The sequence below is a fragment of the Microcaecilia unicolor genome, chromosome 9 (genome assembly GCF_901765095.1).
Source record: "Microcaecilia unicolor chromosome 9, aMicUni1.1, whole genome shotgun sequence".
Taxonomy (NCBI): domain Eukaryota; kingdom Metazoa; phylum Chordata; class Amphibia; order Gymnophiona; family Siphonopidae; genus Microcaecilia; species Microcaecilia unicolor.
Window position 1 is genome coordinate 143,726,743 of NC_044039.1, and position 16,452 is coordinate 143,743,194.

Consider the following 16,452-nt stretch of genomic DNA (forward strand, 5'->3'; position numbering starts at 1 on the left):
TGTAAAGCGCTACCAGACGCATGCAGCGCTGAACACCTGACATAAAGAGACAGTCCCTGCTCAAAACAGCTTACAATCTAAATAATACAGACAGACAAGACAGTTACGGGTGAGGGAAGTAATGGGTGAGAAGGAAGGAAGGGACAAGGGGGGATGAATCCCTTTTCCCATGCTAACCTTCAGATGGGAAAAACACAAGCTCAGGTCACCCTTAACTTCTAGGGAAAGGGAAAAGGACTTGATATACCACGTTTCTGTGTTTTTTTGCAACTACATTCAAAGTGATTTATATAGTATATACAGGTACTTATTTGTACAGTGAAACCTCGGTTTTCGTCGGTTTCGGTTATCGTCGATTTTTTCGCGAAAATTTCGTCTCGGTTTTCGTCGTCGTGCCCACGCGGCTAATCTTGCGTTCTCATGCGTCGTTCTTCTGGGGTGTTGTTTCCGGTTGTGGGATCACACTGCTGCTGTTTCGGACCCACATTTCGTCGTTTTGCCACAATACTGCTGCTACTGATTGAGTGCCTGTATCAAAGTCCCTGCAGGTACATAAGGACCCAAATTTCTTCGTTTTGCCATCAATAGAAATCAAACAAAATAAAACATGGAAAAGAAAATAAGATGATACCTTTTTTATTGGACATAACTTAATACATTTCTTGATTAGCTTTCGAAGGTTGCCCTTCTTCCTCAGATCGGAAATAAGCAAATGTGCTAGCTGACAGTGTATAAAAGTGAAAACATTCAAGCATTACTATGACAGTCTGACAGGGTGAGAGGATGGGGTGGGTCGGAGGTATGCATGGGGACATCAAAGCATATCATTGATATTCTAACAGGATGGGTGTGGATAGGTGAGGGGTGGGGTGATCAACAGAGAAATACAGCTTTATGGTTTATAATGGGCTAGGAACCCCAGATCCTTGTTAAGTCCTTTCTGTTGGGTGTTAAAATATTCAATCATTCTGACTTCAAAGGTCTTACGTTCTTGTATGGTTTTAAAGTTACCTTTCAGGATTCTCACTGTGAAGTCACTGGTACAGTGTCCTGGTCCTGTAAAATGCTGACCAACAGGGGTGGGAACCCTACTGGCACCAGTATTGTTGATGTGATGTCTATGTAAATTGAATCTTGTCTTAAGCATCTGGCCTGTTTCTCCAATATAGCATCCTTCGTTACATTTTTTACACAATACTGCTGCTGCTGGTTGAGTGCCTGTATCAAAGTCCCTGCTGGTATTAGGACCCAAATTTCGTCGTTTTGCCACACTACTACTACAGCTGGTTGAGTGCCTGTATCAAAGCCCCTGCTCTCATCATAGGACCCCAAAAAGTTTCTATGGGCTGCAGTCCTTCAAAGAAGGAGGACAGGAACACGATTGAGTTGAAGAAGGAAATCACTGAAAAATACGAGAGTGGCATTAAGATTGCTGAAATCACCCGCATGTACGGGGAGTCACCATCCACGATAAGTTTAATCGTTGCAAAAAAGGAAGCAATAAAGGAGGCAAAAGTAGCAAAAGGTGTGAATGCGATAACAAAACAGAGATCACAAACAATTTAAGATGTGGAACAGTTATTATTAATTTGGATCAATCAAAAACAGTTAGATGGCGATTCTGTTTCTGAGGCCATTATATGTGAAAAGGCCAGACTGCTGTATGCCAATCTCATAAATAAAATGCCCGGGACGAGTGCTACTTCACTAAGTGATTTTAAGGCCAGCAGAGGCTGGTTTGAAAAATTCAAGAGGCGCACTGGCATACACAATGTTACTAGGCACGGAGAAGCTGCGGGTTCGGACACGTCTGGTGCTGAAAAATTTGTGTCTGAATTCAAAGATTACGTAGAGGATGAAGGATTCATCCCCCAACAAGTCTTCAACTGTGATGAAACTGGCCTGTTTTGGAAGAAAATGCCAGAAGCTGGTCCTAGTGGCAAAAGAACAAGAAGGGAAGTGACCCCCCAGATAGTGTCCTTATGGAGGGGGATCCCCCTTCCAAACAATAATCTCTGCTCCTCTCTCTCCATCTTCCATACACCAAGAAGAGTCTTCAGAAAGGTAAATGCCATGTTAAATGTTCATTTATTCTATACACTAGTCTTTTTTATTCATTTAAAAGAAAAAATTGCTTGTTGCCTCGGTTTTCGTCGATAGTTTTCGGATGAATTATCGACGAAAACCGAGGTTTCACTGTACCTGGGGTAATGGAGGATTAAGTGACTTGCTCAGAGTCACAAGGAGCTGCAGTGTAGTAGTAGATCCTAAACTTTCTCAAGAGTTGCAAGACTAAAATCATTTAAACCAGAGTACAGTGTATTCTCACAGCAATAGACTATATAGAAACAGTCAGCAGACAAAGCCCTGCATGGTCCATCCAATCTGCCTATCAAGGTGACCACAGCCAAATCTGGCAGTCTTTACAGGTTCCACTTCTTCATGATTAAATTGCAAGAGTGCATTATAAGTCGGTTCATTCCACAGACTTTAGACACTAAGGTGCTAAGTGGTGGAACTCACTGCCAATGGCAATCAAGGGTCAGCCCAATTACTTGGTATTTCGCAAAAAATAGATTGAAAACTTTCCTCTTTGAGAGGTTTCTACCCATTGATGGAGTGTGTTAGATTATAACTGGCCCTCAATAGTTTACTATTTAGTTCTTATTTGTGCTGCTCTACTCTTACTTGATATTTTGTTTAGGATGTTGTAAACCTTACCTGTTTTATTTATTGTAAGCCACAATGAACTCAAGTATGTTTGGGTTAATGTGAGGTATGTCAGAATAAATAAATAAAACATATACAGGTACACTTTATCTCTATCTCTCCCTGCCAACTCTGGTGCACAGACGTAGAAGTCTGCCAGCACTAGCCCTACTTTCCAACTACTGGAGTTGCCACTGAAGCCCACTCCAACCTCAATCCTGATCTGTTTTTTTTTCCCATTTACAAGACTGCCATTTATGGGGAAAAAAAAGGTGTCTACTGCTCTGAAATTGTGATCCCCACCCCCAAGACTTTACCAACCCCCCCCCCCCCAACCTACCTTAACTATACCCTGTTGGTCTACAGTAGATGAGCAGGAGCAATCCCCACTCCAGCTTCAAAATGGTGGCCACAACGTCTTGCGGTAGTCTCACAGTCTACTTGATAGTGGTCAGGGCCTAGTGGTAGTGGTATCACAAGACCAACACTAGAAGATGCAGTCGCCATGGGCAGGAGTATTTAAGGTGGGACAGGGGGTGTTGGATGTTGTTTACGGGAGTCCTCAGGGGCTGGGGGGGGTCACACTCACTACTGGTCTGCTGCTCTTGATATTAAGGTTACCAGACATCCCCAATTTTCAGATGTTGTCTCTGATGATTCCTTGTTTGGCAACCATCTGTCTCCGATTTTAGCAATGGGGACAGAGGTGCCGTAGTGTGCATACCCTGTCTGCCTCTCCTCTTGCCACCTCCTATCACTGGCATCAGTCCCTCCCCTCAAACCTCCCTTTACAACTCCTGGCTATTTCCATCCAGTAGCAGCACAGAAGTACAGCACTGTGATGCAGAGGCTCTCCTCAGCCACGCTGTGCGTCTCAGGCGAGTCCCGCCCCCCGCTGCATTCACATGAACAAGTTCAATCAAAATCCCTTTCTATGATATAGCTAGAACTATTGATTTTTTTTTTTCTAACTTGGCTTACATAACTTCTCTATAAATTATAGTTCTCCCCTCCAAAGGGACACCACCTTGTAGGGGAGGAGGGGCTTCCGTGTTTCAATGACTCAGGGGGCTATGCTGAAGGGTTACCCATATCAGACAGGCCTGTGAGGAGAAACCAGACAAAGAGTGTCCCAAACTAGGGAGAGTGGAAAGATGGTGACCTGAGACTCGTACGCTCAATGGCCCAACTGCCCTCTGAAGTTCTGTCCTTGCTTACTTGAAGTTTCCTCTTTGCATTTGCAGTTGCCTTAACTAAGAGGAAGGGGACAATGGGGGGTCAGCCGCCAATGGCCAGCGTTTTGTCCCCTGTGCAGCAAGTGTGGGACCGCTGCGCGACGAGCTGCCCACAGATGATTGGGCTGATGAGTCCTTTGATTAGCACCGGCGAAGGAGCATCGATGCTCTTGGACCTGGAAACAACTTCATCGCTCTTAAATCATTTAACCACCATGCCCAAAGGAGTGGAGGAGTGAGTTAAGAGTGTATGCTGAAATGGAAGTCGTTTACAGCTGAACCCGTGTCGGCGGTGCCACTCCTAAACCCGTAACAGCTATCAGCTTGGAGTTTTTTGCTCCCATGGAGGTTACATTGAATATCATCTGGAAGGAGCGTCAGGACCTAACAGTGGTTGTAAGTAATTTTGCTTCAGATATAATCTTATTAGTGAGCCAATGGATAATCTAATCAAATCCTTGGAGAATGAAAAATGGATACAGTAAATGAAGTTCTACAGGAATAGGAAATGGTTAAGATTTTGAAAATGTTAATAGACCAGAAAAATTTGAACAAAACGAATATTATTACAGATGATTAATATTGAGATTCTTGTTTCCCCAGAGTTCCGGGTTTGACTCCTAAAGTTTTTTTCCTCTGAAATGATTCCTCTTAGTATATTAATTCAAAAGGAGTGAAGCCTGTGAAACTGGGATTACCTTAATCAGTGGGAATTGGTTTAGAGATTCAAGTGTTTGTATTGTTAAATAATTTCTGGTTTTAAAAGAGAAAAAAATGAAATCAGGTGTATTATTTCCACTAATATTGGACAATAAGTATGTTTCCATCGAAATTAATTGAATATACACAGTCTTGGGTTTGAAGCCAACCAGATGATCAATGTGGAATAATGATTTAGATAAATAATAACTGGGGATAATCAGGTTAATACCACGTTTTCTTTGTTTACTGTCGTTTAATTGATCTCCTTGTCTTGTTTCACTCTCCCTATTCTTCTACTAACCTATAAAAGTACTCACTCTGCTGCTCCCCAGTATCTCTCCACACTCGTCCTTCCCTACACCCCTTCCCGTGCACTCCGCTCCATGGATAAATCCTTCTTATCTGTTCCCTTCTCCACTACTGCCAACTCCAGACTTCACGCCTTCTGTCTCACTGCACCCTACACCTGGAATAAACTTCCTGAGCCCATACGTCTTGCCCCATCCTTGGCCACCTTTAAATCTAGACTGAAAGCCCACCTCTTTAACATTGCTTTTGACTCGTAACCACTTGTAACCGCTCGCCTCCACCTACCCTCCTCTCCTCCTTCCTGTACACATTGATTTGATTACTTTATTTTTTGTCTATTAGATTGCAAGCTCTTTGAGCAGGGACTGTCTTTCTTCTATGTTTGTGCAGTGCTGCGTACGCCTTGTAGCGCTATAGAAATGCTAACTAGTAGTAGTAGTAGTAGTAGTAGTATTTTGTGGTCTAAGAAAAAGAAAGATTGTATAAAATCCATTTATCTAGTTGAGATTGTTTTCTTCTAATATTGTTTTATTGTACAGTCATCTCTGTATTACTGTTTGCAAGTGACCCTTGTAAAATGAAAATAAATAAATAAATGATTAAAATAAATTATAGTTCAAAATGACTTGTTTTTCAAAAAGAAAGAGCAGCAGTGCATTCAACAACCCTTGTAAATGATTTTAAAAATTCACATTACGTTCACAGGGTTAAAACTTTTTTTTTACATCCTTTTATTTCTAATAGCTCCTGTGGTTTTATTAGTGAGCAAAGAAGTTACAACTGGAAATTTTGGAATCTTGTGCTGTGAATCACAAAAACAAACATCTAGAGTTGCAAATAAACCTTCTAAGGCCTGGCAGATTGCCTAAAGCACTACATCCAAGTCACTTAGGGTAACAGAATTTACATAAAATGAGAAATGATTAGTTGGTCCAGGTCACAGAATAGTGAGTACTCCAGGACTCACATAGTACTTTAATCAGTATGTACAATAAGGCTAAATGCACAAAAATCTGTTACACTACAATAAGACAAGCAAATTTATTTACAGTTTATGAGAAAACATAGCTCTGATCAAGAAATGAAGAAATTTAATAAAGGGAACAGAAAGCCCTACAGTGGAAGTTTTCAGTTCCTCAACCTATTTTGGGCACTATTTTTGATGTACTATGAATTTTAAAAGTTTTTTAAAAAGCTGATATACAGGGAAATTACAAACTACTCAAAGATAACACTTAAAATGCAATGAAACAACTCCACTCCACCAGGATTCCTAAAACTTGAAAATTTTTTAAAGATGAAGTAGCCCTCTTTACTTGGGAAAATCAGAGGTTGCATTTCAGTTTGCCCTAAACACTCTCCTCCGACTGAACCAAGTTTATTAATTTTCAAACAAAAAGGTGAAAGTAATGCTTATATGTTCTCCAAATGCACAGCACTCTCCCACCACTGAGCCCTCATTTACAGCTGCAATATCCCCACCCTACCAGTTCAGTGGGGTTTCAGTGTACCAGCAACAAGAAAATAAAATGTTTGTGTCGTGTGGTGAACCCATATGATGGGGTAAAATGTGATGAACACACACATCTTGTGGGAGGAGGGGGAAAAAAAGGCCTGTGTCTACCAGTGCTGCGTACGTCTAGTAGCGCTATAGAAATGATAAGTAGTAGTAGTGAACTTGTGCACAAGTGTATACTTGGTGAATCAGTTGTGTGTGTACGTATGTGTATACGAGTGTCACCGAGTTAGGGTTACCATATTTGGTCCCCCCAAAGAGAGGACACATGCCCCGCCACCTACTACACCCCATCCCGCCCCATTTCACACACCCCACCCCTATCACATATCGCCCCACCCCTTTCACATACCCCCGCCCCCGTCACACCCCCCTAAGGGTGTCCTATCCTCCACTCACCTTACTCTACTTCTGCAGTCTCGCGAGGCCACTTCAAATCTTGGCAGCCATTTTGAATCGGCACCGGGACCATCAGCAAGGGGAACGGTATGCAGAGCAGCGCTCCGGGCAGGAAACAGGTGGCTCTTTCCTGCCCCAAAGAGGTTCACTAGACCACCAGGGCAGTAGAGTAAGGTAAGGGGAGGAGACTAGGATAGGACACCATTAGGCCCACCTGCCAGCCTGCCCATTTGTCCTGAAATCCAGACAAACGGGCAGGATGGCAAAACCCGCCCGATTGCCCGGCCATGTCCTCAAAAAGAGGACATGTCCGGGTAAAACTGGACATATGGTAACCCTACACCGAGTAGGTAGTGTATAGATGGGCTGTGAATGTGTGAGCATGTACACTCATAAGCAGGGATGTGTATGTACACTAGCTGGTGGGAAGGAATGAATTGTTCATGGCCCCCACCCCATATCTCCTGACACACTACTTCCTTGCTCATCCATTTGTTTTCCCACTCCTCCCCTTCCTGCTTCCTCTCTTCTTTTCCCTTCCCCCTTCTGTACCTCATTTGTTTTGAGTGCCCTGGTATTGATACTGCAGTCTGCGACATTATCTTCACTCCAGCCTAAAGATCTACTATAATAAAACTCACCCTCAACGTTCTGAGGACACTGACGTCAGTGAAGCCAAGCCACTGACTTCAGTTCCTTCAGGTTCGAAGGTTCGTGGTGGTGAAGCCACCGGGCCCCGCCCTCGCGTCAAACATCATGACATCGAGGGCGGAGCAAACATTGAGGGTGAGTTTTATTACTGTACCTGTGCTCCGCCCTCACGTCAAAACACGACGTCGTCGAGGGCGGCCCAGGAAAATCGCCACCCACACAGAGCTACGACAACGCTAACAGCGGCGGCGCACGAACCAGATACAACCGCGACGAACCACGGGGCAGCCCAGGAAAATCGCCACTGTTCTCCTATTGTGAGTCACCCCCCCCCCCCCAAAAAAAAAAGCTAGCGCCCGTTTCATTGCTGTGAGAAATGGGCCTTCTTTCCTAGTAGTTTTATAAGATTCATTGCTAGCATATGAAAAGCAGAAGCATGTACAAATTAGGAATGGACTTTCATCAAACGATATATCATTGGCAAGTGAAAATGAGCAGAAACACAACATTTTTGGGCTTTTCTTGTACCATCAATAGTACACACACTTTCCGGAAAGAAGGCAAGCTCTTAACACTACTGCTTCTATGATGACAAAATTGGGGGAGGGGAGATACACTCCTGGAAGTGACATGGGAAACTGCGTGAAATGAAAAAGGTAATAACTGCACACCTCTACTACAAATGATTCTCCAGCTGCTCGTGAAGCCCCATATCCATCATGCCAGTTTATTGTGGTCAGCAGTACACAGAAGCTGTGTTATCAAAACAGATGCTACAGTTAGCAAGATAACTGTCTCTGGGCGAGTCTCCCGCTCTCAAGTTATCCCTGGTGATTTCTGGGTAACTGGGGCCACACTCCCAGTGGTCCCACAGTTTCTGAATCTGTACAATAGCCAATAACTAGAACGCTTGACATTGTTATCTTGCAACATTACCTGTATGTCTAGAGTCTCAAAAATGCACCCATGATTAAATACTCACTATTTATGGATTTAATTCAAAACCTAAGTTCAAGACAAGTTACATTTAGGTACATAGTAGGTATTTTCCTTCCTCATAGGGTGCTTAAAATTAGTTTGTACCCAAAACAATGGAGGGTGAAGAGACTTGCCCAATATCACAAGAAACATCAGTATGAAAAATTGGTTTGAACCGTGGCTTCTCAGCCCACTATTCTAACCACAGCTTCAATAACCTTGGTGCTTCTGAGAATTATTACAAACCTTAAGACACACAATTGTGGCCTGGGTATTGGCTTAAGATTTGGTTTTGTAGGAGGTAAAACTGGAGAATGGAAAGCCTGAAATAGTCTATTAGTGAAGGCAGAAGCAAATTTTGGATATTCTTGAGACAGATATAGAAGACTGCAGTAATAGTAAAAGGGTTAAGTGTGGGAACAAGAGTTGGTTTTGGCTTGCACATGGGAATTTATATGCACATCTACCTAAACTGGTCAAATTTCAGCCGAAACTAGACTATTTTGGCTTTACCTGCCATCATTTGTTAATATAGGCCTTCATTGGTTAATATAGCTCTCATTTAAATTAGTCCTATGTTTGTACTTGTCCTGTAAATTGCAACAAAGATCTTACTTGTCTTTCTTTCTAATAAGAAAATGAAAGGTAATAGCTTTTTAAATCAGAGTCAAACACAAAAATAGTGAAAAGCACTATTTGGCACAGCTGCATAACTGATTCAAAATGCTGGATATTCTCAAGGCCCATACCCTCCAACTTGTTCTGCCCTCCCCTCTAGCCAGAACAAAAAACTCCCAGATTCCTTGAGACTTCTCTCCTCCCCATCCTCAAGCTTACATACCGTATTCTCCTCCCAGATCATGTGGCGAAAGGAGGAGTCAAGCAGCTGCACCTCAGGTTGCTTCCTTCTCTGCTGGCCTGGGCTTGACTGCTTGTTTAAATCACACGGTTCTCCATGCAGCGACACGGTTCAAAAATGTTAGGCCCAGACTGACAGGAGGAAGTGACCTGAGGTGCAGTTGCTTGTTGGAGGTGATTTGGGAGTGCAGTCTCAGTAATCTGTGGGTGTGGGCCACGAGGGGAGGGGATAAGATACCTACCCTTTTTTTCTGCCTCCTATTGCCTGTGCATTGTTCTGTGCAAATGATGCACCAATGTGCATTGCAATTCCCCCAAGAGTAAAGAATTATGCTTGGGTTGAAAAAACCCTTAAGAAAATACTTTCATCCCTGGCGAGGCAATTTATATAGACACTAGTAAAAAAGGCCCGTTTCTGACACAAATGAAACGGGCGCTAGCAAGTTTTTCCTTGGAGTGTGTATGTTTGGGAGAGTGTATGTGAGAGTGAGTGTTTGAGAGTCAGAGTGAAAGTGTGAGTATGTGAGAGAGAGAGTGAGTCTGGGTGTGAGTGTGTTTGTGAGAGAGTGTGTGTGAGAATGAGAGTGTGTGCAAGTGTGTATGTGAGAGACAGTGTGAGAGAGAGTGTGTGTGTGTGGGGGCAAGAGACAGAGTGTGTGTGAGACACAGATTCTCTGTGAGAGTGAGTGTATGACACCAAGCGAGTGTGTGAGTGACTGTGTGGCACATAGAGAGTGAATGTGATACTGTGTGAGACAGAGTGTGTGAGAGTGAGAGTCAGAAAGACATTGTATATGAGAGAGACAGTGTGAGCCGTGCCCTCCCAATCCATGGCCATCTGTCCCCTGCCCCCTCCATTCATCCTTTTCCAGCAATTCCCCTCTGTCCCTGAGCCCTGCCCTCCCAATCCATGGCCATCCATGTTTGTCTGTCACCTGCCCCCTCCATTCATCCCTATCCAGCATTTCCCCTCTCTGCCTGAGGCCTGCCCTGCAATCCATATCCATCCATGCCCATCTGTCCCCGCCATTCATCCCTATGCAGCAATTCCCCTCTCCCTGAGTCCTGCCCTTCCAATCCATGCCCATCCATGCTCCTCTGTCACCTGGCCCCTCCATTTTTCCCTATCCAGCATTTCCCCTCTCTGCCTGAGGCCTGCTCTGCAATCCATATCCATCCATGCCCATCTGTCCCCTCCATTCATCCCTATCCAGCAATTCCCCTCTCCCTGAGTCCTGCCCTTCCAATCCATGCCCATCCATGCTCCTCTGTCACCTGGCCCCTCCATTTTTCCCTATCCAGCATTTTCCCTCTCTGCCTGAGGCCTGCTCTGCAATCCATATCCATCCATGCCCATCTGTCCCCTCCATTCATCCCTATCCAGCAATTCCCCTCTCCCTGAGTCCTGCCCTTCCAATCCATGCCCATCCATGCTCCTCTGTCACCTGGCCCCTCCATTTTTCCCTATCCAGCATTTCCCCTCTCTGCCTGAGGCCTGCTCTGCAATCCATATCCATCCATGCCCATCTGTTCCCTCCATTCATCCCTATCCAGCAATTCCCCTCTCCCTGAGTCCTGCCCTTCCAATCCATGCCCATCCATGCTCATCTGTCACCTGGCCCCTCCATTTTTCCCTATCCAGCATTTCCCCTCTCTGCCTGAGGCCTGCTCTGCAATCCATATCCATCCATGCCCATCTGTCCCCTCCATTCATCCCTATACAGCAATTCCCCTCTCCCTGAGTCCTGCCCTTCCAATCCATGCCCATCCATGCTCCTCTGTCACCTGGCCCCTCCATTTTTCCCTATCCAGCATTTCCCCTCTCTGCCCGAGGCCTGCTCTGCAATCCATATCCATCCATGCCCATCTGTCCCCTCCATTCATCCCTATCCAGCAATTCCCCTCTCCCTGAGTCCTGCCCTTCCAATCCATGCCCATCCATGCTCATCTGTCACCTGGCCCCTCCATTTTTCCCTATCCAGCAATTTCCCTCTCTCCCTGAGTCCTGCCCTCCCAATCCATGCCCATCCATGCTCCTCTGTCCCCTGCCCCCTCCATTCATCCATTTCCAGTTATTCCCCTCTCTCCCTGTGCCCTGCCCTCCTAATCCATACCCATCCATGCTCCTCTGTCCCCTGCCGCCTCCATTCATCCTTTTCCAGCAAGTCCCCTCTCGCCCTTCCATGACCCCCCCCTCGCATCCATGCTACTCTCTCTCCCATGTCCCAGCCTGGCCCGCCCTCTTCTCCCCCCCCCCCCCTTCGCATCCATGCCCCCCCTTTCGCATCCATGCCCCCCCACCCCTTCGCATCCATGCATCCCTTTTTTTTATTCTTTTTAACTTTACCTCCGTGGCGGTTCGTGCAGCGAAGCGTCAGGGAAGGAGGCGGCGCTCCCGACGTCTAGCTTTCCCTTCGCTGTGTTCCGCCTTGTTTTGAAGGCGGAACACAGCGAAGGGAAGGCTAGACGTCGGGAGCGCCGCCTCCTTCCCTGACGCTTCGCTTCCGGATTTGTTTGTTTAGACGCGAGGGCGGGGCAGAGACGGCTGGATGGCTTCACACCACGAACACCACGAACACCACGAATGCCACGAACTCCACGAACCCTAGGGAGTGACGTCAGATGGCTTCAGAACGTTGTCCTCATTAGAACGTTCACGGTGCGTTTTATTATATTAGATGCCTTAAACATAAAATAGATTCAGAACAGGTACAGCAGCAATGCAAGCCTCCCACGCTGGCCTGCCAATGTATCTCAACTCTTTTCTGAGGAAATCACCTCTTGTTTTTTGTCATATGCCCTATCTTGAATAGATGGTAATATTCAAGAGTGATTCAGGCTTTGTGGTGTGCAGTCTTTGGTCTCTCTAGTACAGTCCCAAGTTGGCTCCCAATTGGTATCAAAATGTGAACACAGTCTTTCAGAGATGCAGATTACCTCAATGGGGAACAAGACACTGACTTTATGTGTCTCTCTCCCCCTATCCAGTAATTGCCCAGATATTTCTCTCCCCCATCTAGTATTGCCCCTGTGTTCTCTCTCTCCTTTTCCCCCTCCCATCCAGTGTTGTCCTGTTTCTTTCTTCCTCCCCACCCATCCCGTGTTGCTCATTCGTTTTTTGTTTTTTTTCTCCCCTTCCATGTGCCAACATCGTGCAGCACACAGAAGGGGAGAACTGCTTGTTTACTTTTTCAAATCCTACAGGGCTTCACCTCTGAACTGCTAAGACTACTTCACTATGTCTGGTCCAGTTTAACAGACTGAAACAATAACTGATGCTAGCATCACCATTCCAAAAGGCAATTAGAAATCAGAAGATTTTCAGCTCTCTAGTCCCCGTTCTTGGAGTCAAAATATGGAACTCTAACTCTACCTAGTCCCATCAGAACAGAAAACAGCTAGCTCAACTTCAGGAAGAGGCTAAAAACCTCTCTTCCCAAAGACTGCTTCATAACAATCCATCATTACTTCTACCTCCTAGTATCATCCATTATCCTTTCCTTAATATTTTTAGTCTCGTGCGTTAATCCAATAGTCTCTAATGTTTTCATACCTCACACTAACACTACTTGCTTTTGTCTCACCTAGAATGTAAATTGCACTGAACCCTGGAAAGGGGATATTAGCAGTATACAAGAATTGATTTGAATTTGAAATTAACTAGTACCCTAGAAGTGGGAAGGTCTGTAATCCTGTGGCAAACCACTAAGTGAAACAGTCCCTATACCTCAAAATCCTTTTGGTCTGGGAATCCCTGCACTGAAATGGCCCTCTCATCATGGTCCTTGGCAAAATTAAGAGAGAGAGAAAAATATCAGTAATTAAATTAGAATATTATGGCACCTGGGGACCAGCTTTAGCTCTAGCTAGCTTTTTGTCTTGGCCATGGGCCAGCCGGCCTGTTTTTGTAACATGTCTATTGCTGGTTTCCTCTCAGTCTTTTAACAGTCAAGGAAGTCAGAACACAGGAAAGCCAAGGTAACCCCATGGCCTAGCTTCACCTTTTTACTTATTATTTTCAAGCAGATTTTTTTTCTTTAATCTTTTCCTGTTTTCATAGCCAAAAAAAAAATGTTTTAAAATTGGACAGTCACACACAATATATAAAATAACCAGATTATAAAAGGTTTTATAGCTATGCTGCCCCATAAGCAATACTGTAAACATCTATATTTTAAAATATAAGCACTATACACTATTATTTATAAGCTTGATTGCTAATAAAAAACAGCAATTTTTATAGTTTGCCAAGACATTTGATCCTATTTAGGCAATAGTCATTATATCATCGTGGGGGCTGGGCTGCAAGGCACTAACCAGCACGCCTCCAATACTGTAAGAGTCTCAGACAAAAGGCCAAGAGAACGGACCATCTTCAGTTCACTATTCAGACCCTACACCTGGACCTCAACCAGCCACCAAAAATTAAAAACAAAAACAACAAATAAAACAGTATTAAAACACCAAACATTTTCTCCCTTGACTTCTGATCTAAAGCATTTCACACAGCCAAGATCAGTTGCATATACAATATTGTTACCAAACTGGCTTGAAATGGCAAGATCTGGAACAGGGCAATTGACATTTGTATGTCTCCTGACTTGTTTCTACTATAGGGACTCACCTCTGCTGATGCGCTGTTTCTCTCCAGACAGTATACCTGGAGAATCGATAATGCTTATGCTTTTGAGGACCTGATTGGGTAACTGTGAGCACATAAACCTGCAACAGAAGGACAAAATCAGATTCCATAAGACTGCTGAGAAGTACAGACATCTCTCAAACCACCCGAGAATCAGTATTCTCAAAAACAGCACAGTTTCACCTGCTTTTATTCATAATCAGTACTCCACAACTACATACCGTATTTTTTAGACTATAAGACGCACCTAGGTTTTAGAAGAGGGAAATAGGAAAAAAAAAATTTGGACTATAAGACGCACCTTTTTCCTCCTCTACAATCTAGGTGCTCCGGTGCGTCTTGTCCAAATGTCTCCCATTTCCAGGGTCCGTCCGTCTCCCTCCCTCCCGAGTTCCGGGATCCCCAGCCCGCCCGCCCTCTCTCTGAGATCCCCTTCCCTCCCGCCCGCCCGAGTTCCGAGATCCCCTTCCCTCCCTCCCTCTGAGTTCTAAGTAAATTTACCTAGTCGAGGCAGCAGCAGAAGCGAAAACCATGCAGCCTCGGCACGTCACTCTTCCCTGTTCTGTTTTTCTCAGCTCTGGTCCCGCCCTCAGTGGGAGGGACCAGAGCTGAGAAAAACAGAACAGGGAAGAGTGATGTGCCGAGGCTGCATGGTTTTCGCTTCTGCTGCTGCCTCGACTAGGTAAAATTACTTAGAACTCAGAGGGAGGGAAGGAAGGGGATCTTGGAGCTCGGGAGGGCAGGCGGGCGATCTCGGAACTCGGAGGGAGGGAGGGCTGGGGATCCCGGAAGTCGACTTTCTCTACGTTCGGACTATAAGACGCACCCCCCATTTTCCTCCCAAATTTGGGGGGGAAAAAAGTGTGTCATAGTCCGAAAAATACGGTATCTATCAAACTTTGCCAGTGCTGTTTCACTACCACATTTTCAATAAAGAGGGGCAGGCAAGCTCTGCAGGACTCCAGGGAACATATCTGTCCCTAGCAACTGAAAACACAATATTGAAGCACCAACCCCCACTGGCAGCAATGCAGTTGGAAGATTCCCGCTCAGCTTAGAGAGAACAGTGCTGAGGGACCTTGTTGAGATGAGTGGCAAAATGATCCACGAGGGAGTACTCCACTCTCAGAAGATCTTGCAGGCAATGTCCATTTTGAGAGACCACACAAGGGGTTGGAGCCCATGCTCCCCTGCTTGTTGACAAGTGCATGGCAACCTGGTTGTCTGTCTGGATCAGAACAATTTGGTTAATCAGCTGATTTCTGAAAGTCTTTAGCATATTCCAGATCACTCGCAGCTCCAGGAAATTGATGAGAAGCTTGGCCTTCTAAGCAGACCAGTGTCTCTGGGGTCTGAAACCTAGAGAATGATCTACCACATCAAATGCAGATGAAAGGTTAAGACACACGAGCAGCAAAAATGACAATGGGCATGTGCCACCCTTACTTCAGCACACATTGTTGCCAAAAGAGTTTCAGAACTATGACCTGTGTGGAATCCTGTCATGGATGAACCATAAAAGTTTTCTCCAAATAAGATAGCTGAGCTAGTACTAAATCCTCAAGCAACACTGAAATAGTAAGTTGGAAATAAGATGGTAACTTATAGGGTCCAAAGGGTCTGTGACTGTTTTTTAGGATAGGTGTCATGAGAATGTGCTTCCAAGGGGCAGGCACATAGCCACTCTATAGGCTCACCTAGAAAAAAGGAAGGAACAAAGGTCAAGAATACTGGCCATATGTCTAGGGGAGAGGATGAAGGATTCAACGTAGAGACCAATTTTACAATTGACGAAAAGGGATGGAAGGTGAAATTTCTGGATGGCAAGCTAGTCATGGTACTCCAAGTTCTCTCTTTTTATTCTATGTGTGGAGAAGGAAGTCCAAAAAGATAAGAGGAATGAGTATGCGTAGAAACAGTGAAAGGAGCCATTTTATTAAAAATCCAAAACAGTGGTACTTGATTGATTCAAAGAACTAGTTAAGCATCTTGAGCAATACCCACATTTTACATCCCTAATTTGAAGGTAATCTTCCAAGGCCTTCTTTTTGAAGGCCTAATGGGAACATCCTGACAAGAGCCACCATGACGGTTGTTTTGAGTTCAGGAGAGAATAAATCTTTTATTTTGTAAGCATTATTTCATGTTTAAAGATTTCTCATTTAGTGGCCAGAAAGGTAAAATTATGTTATCATACCTGATAATTTTCTTTCCATTAATCATAGCAGATCAATCCATAGACTGGTGGGTTGTGTCCATCTACCAGCAGGTGGAGATAGAGAGCAATCTTTTGCCTCTCTATATGTGTCACGTGCTACCAGGAAATCCTCAGTATAATCGATATCAAAGCTCCATCCGCAGGTATCACCAAACATAGAGAATTACACCCACAAAGGGACACTCCACCACCCAATCACCGCCGAAGAAGTGGGGGTGGGCAACCACACCCGCCG

The 16,452-nt window shown here is 44.7% G+C and overlaps 1 protein-coding gene across 1 annotated transcript in view; it reads right to left on the reverse strand.

The window, feature by feature from the left end:
* EHD4 (EH domain containing 4) overlaps nucleotides 1–16,452 on the reverse strand; it is an 81,819-nt gene that overhangs the window by 30,472 nt on the left and 34,895 nt on the right. The window contains exon 3 of the mRNA XM_030214129.1: nucleotides 13,982–14,079. Within this exon, the coding sequence (XP_030069989.1) occupies nucleotides 13,982–14,079 (98 nt within the window). The remainder of the gene's footprint in view (nucleotides 1–13,981; nucleotides 14,080–16,452) is intronic.